At 42.9% G+C, this 13046-nt stretch overlaps 1 protein-coding gene across 1 annotated transcript; it reads right to left on the bottom strand.

The window, feature by feature from the left end:
* Positions 1 to 1408: 1408 nt before the first annotated feature.
* On the bottom strand, positions 1409 to 2739 carry LOC123134655 (ethylene-responsive transcription factor ERF014). The gene has a single exon (XM_044553863.1). The coding sequence runs from the start codon at positions 2590 to 2592 to the stop codon at positions 1879 to 1881; it is 714 nt and encodes a 237-aa protein (XP_044409798.1). The 5' UTR covers positions 2593 to 2739; the 3' UTR covers positions 1409 to 1878.
* Between the last annotated feature and the right edge of the window lie 10307 nt (positions 2740 to 13046).

Below are 13046 nucleotides of genomic sequence, written 5' to 3'. Positions count from 1 at the left end.
GGTAGCTCAGATCTTTCAGTTTCCCTTCCCAAATCAATTCATGATATTTGTCTCATGTGGTTTAATTTTAAGAAGATGGATGTTCCTAACATGTCATGTGTTGCTACCTTATGTAGCCTATGGATTGTTTATAACAAGATGCATTTCTAGCGCTTGGTCTGGAAAGATGTAAGGGTTCCGTTGAGAAGGGTAAGCGCTGTGTTGCATCAATTCAGATCTTGTGCAATGACTCTTACTCTGTGTTGATGCGAAGATGCTTGTTGCTCCTGGATCAGCAAAGAGGAGAGCTCCTGAGGATGTCATGGAGATGACTCCACCTACAAGTGGATATTGTGGCCTATATTAACCTTTCACCAGAGCTCTGGGATGTCATTCCAGTTAGATGTGTAATGTTGATGTTTTGCCGCTGATGTTGCACTTGTAGGCTTTATGTTTCAAATCAACTTGGTACCTATCATGGCCCTGCTACTTTAGTCAGGCTCAAGAGCTGGAAACAGTTTATGTTGCTAGGATTTGCCTCATTTATAATAAAATTGGGGCGAGGAAACCCCCTTCATTCAAAAAAAAAGTTGATTCCAGATATATTTGCGTTGATCAATAGTTGAGATCCAATTGAAGAGTCGCTTCTCCGAGTTTTGGACTAGAAGATCTGGAAAGCTCACATAAAGCCAAAATGCAAGCTATTTGCCTATGTTGGTAATTCACAAGCGGATCCTCGCGTCTTAATGGTCAAAGGGAGTTCACAACCCTGTGTGTCCTATGTGCCTAAAAGCTCTAGAAGGCCATACATTTTATGCGCCAATTTCCCCTTTTCATTAGTTTGGCGGAAAACTGGCTCCATAAAAATGTGTAATTATTTGATTTTGTTGAGAATTTGTGGGAGATGAACCTCGTAGCTGCCGCAAGCGGCTAAGAAGCGGGTGCATCCTATATACGTAGGAAAAAGCACGGTTCAAATATTCAACGATGTTCCAATGAAATTTCCTAAATTTTGCATATTGCAGTGAGGTCCAATGTACTTGTAACGCTGAAATTTTGAGTCGGGTTCAGACCACCAAAATATATGTTAAAATTTAATGGATTTTAAAAAATCAAAATTCAAAAGAACTTAAAAATGTGAAATTTCCGAAATTTCGCATATTTCCGAACTTATCAAGACACAAACTAGAAAGTGGCACGACAAGTGATGTGTGACATTAGCCAACCGCCATCAATTGCTAGGGTGTTTTGAGAGTAATCCACACTCAGTTACCGGGGTTTCTTATGATGTTGGTTCTCTTGAAAAGAACTCTACTTTGGAACGGCTATTTCACTCTCTTCAAATAGAAAATGTGACTCTTCTGCCATGTCTCCTAACCAAAAGGTTGACTTTAGAACATGTAGAGTACTCACCTAGAACGAAGCAAAATTAAAGAGGTAATTCATCATCATAACCCATTGCTTGCACACTTGCACAAACAGCTTTTACACATACTAGTACACATGTAAACTAATTGAAGGGAGTTGGCTCCATGGAAGCTGCCTTAAAACATGTAGCTCCATCAGACCTCCCCCACAAATGCATAATTGGCCTTGTACGGCTACGTACTACTAGTACGCCAGTGGTACTAGTATATTATATTTAGCTACGGAATATGAATGAAATAATAATTAATCATCATTCTTCGCGAGGCCATGAAGTAAGAATTGATCATGGCCTGCGATTATTTTTACCGTGACCAATTCTTGGTCACTCGTAGTGGTAGTTGAGTAATTAATCTGTCAGTGTTGATGGAATTGCTTAGTGGTGATTTGACCAGTCGAAGCATGAAATGGCCTCCATGGCCAGTCGAAGCTCGAAGCTCGAAGCTCTCGGTCGAAGCTGGCATTTGAGCTCGATCAGTTGTAGGAGGAGAAGCTCCAGAGGCTGATCTCGCCTTCCTCCTCCCACTCGACGGGCGCCATGGGCGCCGGCGCGAAGAAGGTGCTGCACGGGTCCATCATCATGGCGTAGTCCATGCACTTGGGCGACTGGAAGAAGGCGTCGATGTCCGCCAGCGCGTCGTAGTCCACGCCGTCGTCGCCGTGCGCCATGGTCTCGTCGTCGTCGGCGTTGCTGTGGCGGGCGGACTGGTCCTCTGGGGAGCCGAAGGACGACGCGTTGTTGCCGTAGCCGCACGGCGGGGCGGCGCCGGGCCAGGAGGCAGAGGAGGCCATGGTGTGGGGAGGCTGCAGGGGGCTGCTGCCGGCACTGGCGGCGGCGGCGGCGGCGACGCGCTGGATGGACTTGGGCGACATGGCGGCGGCGGGGACGTGGAAGGGGAGGTGCACGGGGAAGTTGAGGTCGGCGGCGGAGCCCCGGAGGCAGAGCAGCGCGGCGTCGTAGGCGCGCGCGGCGGCCTCGGCGGTGGAGTAGGAGCCGAGCCATATGCGCGTCTTCTGGTTGGGCGCCCGGATCTCCGACACCCACGACCCCCAGCTCCGCATCCGCACGCCCTTGTACTGCTGCTGCTGCTGCCTCCCGCCGCCGCCGCCGCCCTGCCTCGCCGCCACCGCATTGCCGCCGTCGCCGCCGAGCACCCCCTGCGGCTGCTGCTGCGCGCTCTTCACCATTTCCCGACCGATCACGCTCACCGACGACGCTCCTCGCTGTGACACGAACTTGACTTCTTTGATCTGCGAGCGACGCTGAACTCCGAGAGTGTGCAGAGACCAGTGCAGGTTGAAGTGGTAGCTAGGGGTGGTTGGTTGGGTGTGTGGCTGGTGCAGGCAGAGTGGTGTGCCCGATGGCTTATTTATAGGAACCAGGAGCATCAAAGCGTGCATTTTTATAAACTCGGCCATTTCTGCTTTCCTTTGTCTCACCTGAAATTGGTTGTGTGTCTCTCTGGTCTGCGTTTGTATAAAACCATTTCGCCCACATCACGCTGATACAAGCTTATTAGCATTATAGACCTTCCCACAAAAAAAATAGCAGTAGACCTCTGTTTCTAAATACTCTCTGTTCAGAAATGCAATACGTTTTTTTGACACTGTCAAAGTATCAAAAAGCATCTTACATTTTAAGACAGATAAAGTATTTACAAACGTCTTATATTTACAAAGTACTCCCTCCGTCTCATAATGTAAGATGTTTTTTGACACTACACTAGTGTCAAAAAACGTCTTATATTATGGGACGGAGCAGTACCTTGCTTCTAATCTAAATACTACAAGACAAACATCTTATATTTAGGAACATAGAGTGTATTTTCCTTTCCTCTTCTGTTCTTTTGTACACCTCGGTACAGTACTACTGCGTCTGCAATAACGCAGAGGAAACACTAAGGAACATGCTTAACTGCAAATAATGGAAAGATCATGCAAATTCGATCATATATACGTACGCAGCATGTCAGCACCTCGGCAGCAACACGTTTTATGCTTAAAGTTTACTCAAAACTAAGCAAGGATGAGTTAGCCGCATGCAGCATATGCATGCATGCTCGCTCATTATGATTGGTCTGAGCGCTGGCGTGCATGCCGTGGCTTATCTTGTTCGGTGATCGCTGGGCACAAATCATTTTTTCGAGATGTACAGCTATAACAAGCGAGGAATTTAGAGACACCATTTTGAAGGTTTATCGCCGAAGTACTGTAAACGTCATTATGATCGTTGTGTTTTGCGTAATGGTCACCATAGACCACCAGAGCTGCTCCTCTCAATGTGCTTATGTCCCACTAGCTAGCAGCTGGAATTGCTTCCTTGATAACTTTTGTGGGAGTACGCGCAACAGCAAAAGGAAGACTCAATCTGAAGAAGTAGATGAAGATGAAGAAGACAAAGAAGAAGAAGGAGAAGATAGAAGCTTGATGATTTGCCCCTAATGAGATTTTGTCTTAATGACACTATGTTTAGAAGACAAGCCATGTTTGCATAGTGCTTACATAATGTATGTGTACTTTGAGATGAAACTAGCACAATGCGGTGCATTGCTAAGGAACCATAAAAAGATGATAAGATACTGTTGACTTAGGATATCATCAAACATGATGGCATCTTATTGTTGTTGCATGGTCATGATTAAAAAGAGAGCGCCGATATAACGAAAGACCATGTTGTAGTCATTGAAGAGTTTTACGCGACCATTTTTGGTGCTTTGCAAGATTTAGGGTGAGATAGCATTTTAAATGATAAAAGATAAGAGAATGGGCAAGAGTAATTTGAATGCACAAGATCATGTGTTTTGTAGGAGGATAATGTCTATGACTGCATTGGAATTGCAATGTGTTTTCTCTCTTCTGCTGTGCTATAGAACTGGAAGAATTGGTTGGGCAGAGAAATTAAAATCAAGACCATGATTTTGAAATAGAGTTGTATGCATTTATATAAAAAAATCGTAAGTGTTTTCTCATAATTAGGGTAGCAGTGTATTTGTTTATTTGGAATAGGTCTGTAACCGTGTAAAAAGTAACAATTGTTTGTTATAATTTATATCTTTTGGAAGGTTGCCAGTCTCACATGTGACTCCAACCTTTATAAGTAGGATATGGTCCCATATGGGAACTCACCATCAACTCCAACCTTTATAAGTACCTTATCCTCTCATATGTGAACTCGTCATCAACTCCATCATTTCTAAGTAGGAAAGATATGTGTACGGTCTATGGCACTTCCACCTGCGATTTCTCGTTTTTTTAGTCATATGCATGTCATAATACAAAGACGGGGTGCATCATACAAATATGTGGGAATGAACATACAAAATACATAGCCAGAAAAACCACAACCTAGAGAGAGAGAGAGGTCCCAAAAAAGTGTGTAAGTTGTTCTCACTTTCGACGCCCTTCAGGCCATGTCAGCGTGGTATTGAATTTGTACGGATGGCGCTTGAAGTTGGCCTAGACCCTCCGGGCACCGGAGCCTCTGAATGGAATCCGACACCCTCCGGCCGAGGTCAGAGAGGGTATGATCTTGCCTGGACAACACACATAGCTGCCTAGAGCCTCTAGGGTATTGTTTTCTCGAAGAGAATCATATAAGCTAGCAAGTTATTGGGTCACCAAGTGCGCGTATTTGTAACTAGCAAGCAAATTCCCCTCAGTGAGAACCAAGATATCAATCCATGTAATCAACTTTTTCAAGCCCAATGCGTGCCCTTACATACAATTAGAAACTTCCTTGTATCCCCAACAATTCTAGCGTTGTCAATCTCACTAGCTTTGCTAGTTGCAACAAAGTTATGTGTGTGTCTAATTTTTGAAAGTGTTTCTGTATTTTGGGAATATCAATTGCAGAAAATAAAAGTGCATGTAAAATTAAAGTGGTAGTTGTTTTTACGTGGTAAATTGGACTTGATTCATAGGTACACTAGTAGGGTCTCTGCAATAAGCACCGATGTGAAAATATAAGCATAGATATGCAAGATAAATGATTAAGACAATATGGATAATTATATTATATGATGTGATGATATTATATAACTAGTATGTCCATGAATCTGTAGAACGGCTAGATGTCATAATCATCTATAGCTAATGCTTGTCCTAAAGACCATTGACAAACAGATTCATCCTCAAATATCAAGTTCAAAATAAAAATAGGATTGCATTAAGCAAGATGACATACAATTGATAATACATTCACATCACCTCAATATCATCACTGAGACAATGAGTTAACTATATTTCTATCCTTAGTGCACGAGAATACAATTATAACTTTTTCTATCTTATTGCCACTGAAACTTCACTTATAAAAATTAACCCCATCTAATGCACACCACTCCCACTATTGATCTTTCATCTAAAATGGCTAGTGGGTGTACTAGTGAATCAGAGAGCAAGTATATGCATCTATAAGCCATGCAAAACATCACACATGATTAGATAATAAAGAAACAATCATCACATAACAAAAGTAACCGCCATAATTGTGTCATATGGATCACAATCATGTTAGGTAGCTCACGTGATCTATAACATCAAAGAGTGGGGATAGATTGATGCATAGCTACTTACAAACCCATAGTCCAAGAGTGCACTACTCACATGTCATCATGGGAGCAGTAGAGGGTCAATGAAAAGTTTGAAGACAATGATTCGCACCTCCGGCAGAATCCAGAACAGGGCTGTAGATGACTTTCGCCTTAAATCGTGAATTGATTTGTGCATAAAATTCCATGATAAATATAATGAAGATCCGGAGGTATATATAAGTGTCGGGATTGAAGAGGAACAAGAGAGGGAACCCCATGAGGCCATGAGCCCATAGGGGGCTCCTAGCTTCTTAGTTAGGTCGACTGTGACTCTAGGGGCCCCCGGCCCATCTTCGACAGGTGACCACTGTTGGGGAAAGTTGCATGGAAAACAAAAAAAATCTACGCACACGCAAGATCTATCCATGGAGATGCATAGCTACGAGAGGGGGAGATCATCTATATACCCTTGTAGATAGCTAAGAGGAAGCGTATATAACGCGGTTGATGTAGTCCTACTCTTCGTGATCCAATCACGATCCAACCAATCTAGTACCGAACGGACGACACCTCTGAGTTTAGCACACGTGCGGCTCGCTGACGTCTCCTCCTTCTTGATCCAGCAAGAGGGAAGGAGAAGTAGATGGGATCACAACCAACACGACGACATGGTGATGATGGTCCAACACGACGGCATGGTGATGATGGTGGTGGTGGAGCACCGACAACGCTTTGCTAAGCGTCGCCGGGATGATGTGTTGGAACTACGGAGTAATGGGAGAGAGAGGAGCGCCAGGGGCTTTGTGTCTCCTCTTGGGTGCCCCCTCCCTGCTACTTCTTGAGCTTGCGTTGGTTTTTTCATTGAAGAGGAAAGGGTGATGCAACAAAGTAGAAATAAGTATTTCCCTCAGTTGAGAACCAACGTATCAATCCAGTAGGAGGTACAAGCAAGTCTCCAATATATGCACCTGCACAAACAATCAAACACTTGCACCCAACGCGATAAAGGGGTTGTCAATCCCTTCATGGTCACTTGCAAGGGTGATATCTGATAGAGATGGATATAAAAGAAACAAAAGTAAATAAAATTTAGCGAGGTATTTTTGGGTTTTTGGTTTTATAGATCTGAAAATATATGATGGAAAATAGACCCTGGGGCCATAGGTTTCACTAGAGGCTTCTCTCTTGAATAAAGCATATGGCGGGTAAACAAATTACTGTTGGGCAATTGATAAAAAAGCGCATAGTTATGATGATATCTAAGGCAATGATCATGAATATAGGCATCACGTCCATGACAAGTAGACCGAAACGATTCTGCATCTACTACTATTACTCCACACATCGACCGACTCCTGCCTGCATCTAGAGTTAAGTTCATAAGAACAGAGTAACACTTTAATCAAGATGACATGATGTAGAGGGATAAACTCAAGTAATATAATATAAACCCCATCTTTTTACCCTTAATAGCAACAATACAATACGTGCCTCCCTGCCCCTTCTGTCACTAGGAGAGGACACCGCAAGATTGAACCCATCACAAAGCACCTCTCCCATTGCAAGATAGATCAATCTAATTGGCCAAAACAAATTAATAAATAGGATAGAAATACGAAGCTATCAAATCATGCATATAAGAATTTAGAGGAGACTCAAATAATATTCATAGATTAACTGATCATAAATCCACAGTTCATCGGATCTCAACAAACACACCGCAAAAGAAGATTACATCGGATAGAACTCCAAAAACATCGAGGAGAACATGGTCTTGAAGATCAAATAGAGAGAAGAAGCCATCTAGCTACTAGCTATGGACCCGTAGGTCTGTGGTAAACTACTCACGCATCATCGGTAGGGCAGCGAGATTGATGTAGAGGCCTGATACGTCTCCAACGTATCTATAATTTCTGATTGTTCCATGCTATTATATTACCCATTTTGGATGTTTATGGGTTTAACTATACACTTTTATATTATTTTTGGGACTAACCTATTAACCGGAGGCCCATCCCAAATTGTTGTTTTTTTTGTCTATTTCAGTGTTTCGCAAAAAAGGAATATCAAACGGAGTCCAAACGGAATGAAACCTTCGGGAGAGTTATTTTTGGAACAAACGCAATCTAGGAGACTTGGAGTGGACGTCAAGAAGCAAACGAGGAAGCCACGAGGCAGGGAGGCGCGCCCTAGGGGGTGGGCGCGCCCCTACCCTTGTGGGCCCCTCGTGGCTCTCCTGACCGACTTCCTTCGCCTATATATATTCACGTACCCTGAAAACATCCAGGAGCACTACGAAACCCTATTTCCACCGCCACAACCTTCTGTATCCGTGAGATTCCATCTTGGAGCCTTTTTCGGCGCTCCGCCGGAGGGGGAATCGATCACGGAGGGCATCTACATCAACGCCATAGCCTCTCCGATGAGTTGTGAGTAGTTTACCACAGACCTTCAGATCCATAGTTATTAGCTAGATGGCTTCTTCTCTCTCTTTGAATCTCAATACAAAGTTCTCCTCGATCTTCTTGGAGATCTATTCGATGTAACTCTTTTTGCGGTGTGTTTGTCGAGATCCGATGAATTGTGAGTGTATGATCAAGTTTATCTATGAGAAATATTTGAATCTCCTCTGAATTCTTTTATGCATGTTGATTATCTTTGCAAGTCTCTTCGAATTATCAGTTTGGTTTGGCCTACTAGATTGATCTTTCTTGCAATAGGGGAAGTGCTTAGCTTTGGGTTCAATCTTGCGGTGTCCTTTCCCAGTGACAGCAGGGGCAGCAAGGCACGTATTGTATTGTTGCCATCAAGGATAAAAAGATGGGGTTTATATCATATTGCCTGAGTTTATCCCTCTGCATCATGTCATCTTGCCTAATGCGTTACTCTGTTCTTATCAACTTAATACTCTAGATGCATGCTGGATAGCAGTCGATGTGTGGAGTAATATAGTAGATGCAGAATTGTTTCGATCTACTTGTCGCGGACGTGATGCCTATATACATGATCATGCCTAGATATTCTCATAACTATGCACTTTTCTATCAATTGCTCGACAGTAAATTGTTCACCCACCGTAATACTTATGCTATCTTGAGAGAAGCCACTAGTAAAACCTATGGCCCCGGGGTCTATTTTCCATCATATAAGTTTCCAATATATTTTATTTTGCAATCTTTACTTTCCAATATATATCATAAAAATACCAAAAATATTTATCTTATTATTATTTGTATCAGATCTCACTTTCGCAAGTGGCTGTGAAGGGATTGACAACCCCTTTATCGCGTTGGTTGCGAGGTTCTTGTTTGTTTGTGTAGGTACGAGGGACTTGCGTGTAGCCTCCTACTGGGTTGATACCTTGGTTCTCAAAAACTGAGGGAAATACTTACGCTACTTTGTTGCATCACCCTTTCCTCTTCAAGGAAAAAACTAACGCATGCTCAAGAGGTAGCAAGAAGGATTTCTGGCGCCGTTGCCGGGGAGGTCTACACACAAGTCAAGACATACCAAGTACCCATCACAAATTGTTCTCCTTCGCATTACATTATTTTTCATTTGCCTCTCATTTTCCTCTCCCTACTTCACCCTTGCGTTTTATTCACCCTTCTCTTTTCGTCTTTTCGTTTGCTTTGATGTCTTACTTGGCTCGTTTGCTCGTTTGGTTGGAATAGTTGTTTATTTATTGCTAAACAGAGAACCTAAGATCTATGGATCCTCATCCGCTTGCCAATCTTTTTAAGATATCCAATTATGATGAACCAAACCCTAGTGATTTGATTGCACTACATTATCTTTATGAGGTTTTGCTTGAAATTCGTGAATCTGAAAATTGTGATGAAGAAATTTAAGAAGAGATTCAGATAGCTCCTTGAATAAAAAGCATGATTGCAATGATTTTATTTTAAATTCTCTTGATGTCAATTGTGCTAATAATATCCAAAACCCTAAGCTTGGGGATGCTAGTTTTGCTATGTCTACTACTTTTTGCAATGATCATGATTGGGGTGACTCTTCTTATGATTTTGAAAATTTATTTAAGCCCCATGATGAATATGAGATTGATAATAGTGTTTGCAATAATATTGAAAGTGGGTTTGGAAGAGTGTCAACTTTAGATCCCACATATTTGGAGAATGTTCAATCTTATGGTATTTTTGATAAAACTGGGTTTGGAGAGGTCACGACTTTAGTTAATGTTAATCCCACTATTTTGGAAGAGTGTCAACTTTGCATGCATATGGATCATGTTGAGAATATGTTATGTGATAGCTATTTTGTTGAATTTGCTTATGATCCTACATGTAATTATTATGAGAGAGGAAAATATGGTTGTAGAAATTTTCATGTTACTAAATCACCTCTCTTCATGTTGAGATTGCTATCGTCTTCTTCCTTGCATATGCTAGTTTTTGCTTGCCTTGATAATTTGTTTGCTTATAAAAAACCTATGCATAGGAAGTATGTTAGACTTAAGTGTGTTTGTCACATGTTTTATGATGCTATCTTTATGCTTCAATTCTTGTCTTTCATGTGAGCATCATCGAAATATTAATGCCTAGCTAGGGGCGTTAAACGATAGCGCTTGTTGGGAGGCAACCCAATCTTATTTTTGTTCTTTACTTTTTGCTCCTGTTTAGTACTAAATAATTCATCTAGCCTTTGGTTAGATGTGGTTTTATGTTTTAGTTAGTGTTTGTGCCAAGTAGAACCTATAGGATCATCTTGGGTGATAGTTAATTTGATCTTGCTGAAAAACAGAAACTTTTGCGCGCACGAGAATAATTTAATAAATCACAAAAATGTGCTTTTTAGTTGATTCTTTTTGCAGAAGATTAATATACAAATTTCCTAGGACTTCCTATTTTGGTAGGACTTTTAGAGTTCCACAAGTATTCGAAAGTTACAAATTGCTACAGTCTGTTCTGTTTTTGGCAGATTCTGTTTTCCGTGTGTTGTTTGCTTATTTTGATGAATCTATGGCTAGTATCGGGGGGTATGTGTTGGGGAACGTAGTAGAAATTTAAATTTTCTATGCAACACCAAGATCAATCTATGGAGATTCTAGCAACAAGAGAGGGAGAGGATGAGCATCTTCATACCTTTGAAGATCGCTAAGCGGAAGCGTTACAAGAACGCGGATAAAGGAGTCGTACTCGTAGCAATTCAGATCACGGTTGATTCCGATCTAAGCACCGAACAACGGTGCCTCCGCGTTCAACACATGTACAGCCCGGGGTCGTATCCTCCTTCTTGATCCAGCGAGGGGAGAGGAGAAGTTGAGGAAGAACTCCGATAGCACGACGGTGTGGTGGTGATGGAGCTCGTGGTTCTCCGGCAGGGCTTCGCCAAGCACTACGGAGGAGGAGAAAGAGTTGGAGGAGGGAGGGGCTACGCCAAAAACAAGGTTGCCGCAGACCTCCCACCCCCTCACTATATATAGGGGGAAGGGAGGAGGAGGAGGCACCCTAGGGTTCCCTAGGGGAGGGGCGGCGGCCATAGGGGAAACCCTAGATGGGTTTGGGCGCCCCCACCACCTAGGAAACTTGCCCCCCAAGCCGAGAGGGGCGGCTGCCCTAGGGGTGGCGCCCCCACCTCTCCAGGTTATGTGAGATGGGGTGGGAGGGGCGCTCAGCCCCTTAGTGGGCTGATGTGCCCCCTCCCCTTGGCCCATAAGGCCCCCAACACTTGTCGGGGCCTCCGAAACCCCTTTCGGACACGCTGGTCATCACCTGGTACCCCCGAAACAATTCTGGACTCCAATACCCTTCGTCCAATATACCGATCTTCACCTTCGGATCATTCCAGAGCTCCTCGTCATGTTCAGGATCTCATCCGGGACTCCGAATAACCTTCGGTAACCACATACTATTTCCCATAACAACTCTAGCGTCACCGGACCTTAAGTGTGTAGACCCTACGGGTTCGGGAACCATGCAAACATGACCGAGACGTTCTGCGGTCAATAACCAACAGCAGGATCTGGATACCCATGTTGGCTCCTACATGTTCCACGATGATCTTATTGGATGAACCACGATGTCAAGGATTCAAGCAATCCCGTATGCAATTCCCTTTGTCAATTGGTATGTTACTTGCCCGAGATTCGATCGTCGGTATCCCAATACCTCGTTCAATCTCGTTACCGGCAAGTCACTTTACTCGTTCCGTAATGCATGATCCTGTGACTAACTACTTAGTCACATTGAGCTCATTATGATGATGCATTACCGAGTGGGCCCAGAGATACCTCTCCGTCATATGGAGTGACAAATCCTACTCTCGATTCGTGCCAACCCAACAAACACTTTCGGAGATATCTATAGTGCACCTTTATAGTCACCCAGTTACGTTGTGACATTTGGTACACCCAAAGCACTCCTACGGTATCAGGGAGTTACACAATCTCATGGTCTAAGGAAATGATACTTGACATTAGAAAAGCTTTAGCAAACGAACTACACGATCTTGTGCTATGCTTAGGATTGGGTCTTGTCCATCACATCATTCTCCTAATGATGTGATCCCGTTATCAATAACATCCAATGTCCGTGGTCAGGAAACCATGACCATCTGTTGATCAACGAGCTAGTCAACTAGAGGCTCACTAGGGACATGTTGTGGTCTATGTATTCACACATGTATGTTTCCGGTCAATACAATTATAGCATGAACAATAGAAAATTATCATGAACAAGCAAATACAATAATAACCATTTTATTATTGCCTCTAGGGCATATTTCCAACAGTCTCCCACTTGCACTAGAGTCAATAATCTAGTTCATATCACTATGTGATTGTAACGAGTCCAACAGCCATTGGGTTTGATCATATCTCGCTTGTGAGAGAGGTTACTAGTCAACAGGTCTGAATCTTTCAGATCCATGTGTGCTTTACAAATCTCTATGTCATCTCCTAGATGCAGCTACCACGGTCTATTTGGAGCTATTCCAAATAACTGTTCTACTATACGATTCCAGTTTACTTCTCAGAATAATCCGGATTAGTGTCAAAGTTCGCATCGGCGTAACCCTTTACGACGAACTCTTTTACCACCTCCATAATCGAGAAAATTCCTTAGTCCACTAGTTACTAAGGAAATGTTTGAC

This window comes from Triticum aestivum, chromosome 6B (genome assembly GCF_018294505.1).
Source record: "Triticum aestivum cultivar Chinese Spring chromosome 6B, IWGSC CS RefSeq v2.1, whole genome shotgun sequence".
Classification (NCBI taxonomy): domain Eukaryota; kingdom Viridiplantae; phylum Streptophyta; class Magnoliopsida; order Poales; family Poaceae; genus Triticum; species Triticum aestivum.
The sequence above is the reverse complement of the archived record's forward strand: the minus strand, read 5'-3'. Positions and strand labels throughout refer to the sequence as shown.

Excerpts from the sequence above, each read along its gene's own strand:
- LOC123134655 (XM_044553863.1), bottom strand. The coding sequence starts at position 2,592 with ATGGTGAAGAGCGCGCAGCAGCAGCCGCAGGGGGTGCTCGGCGGCGAC.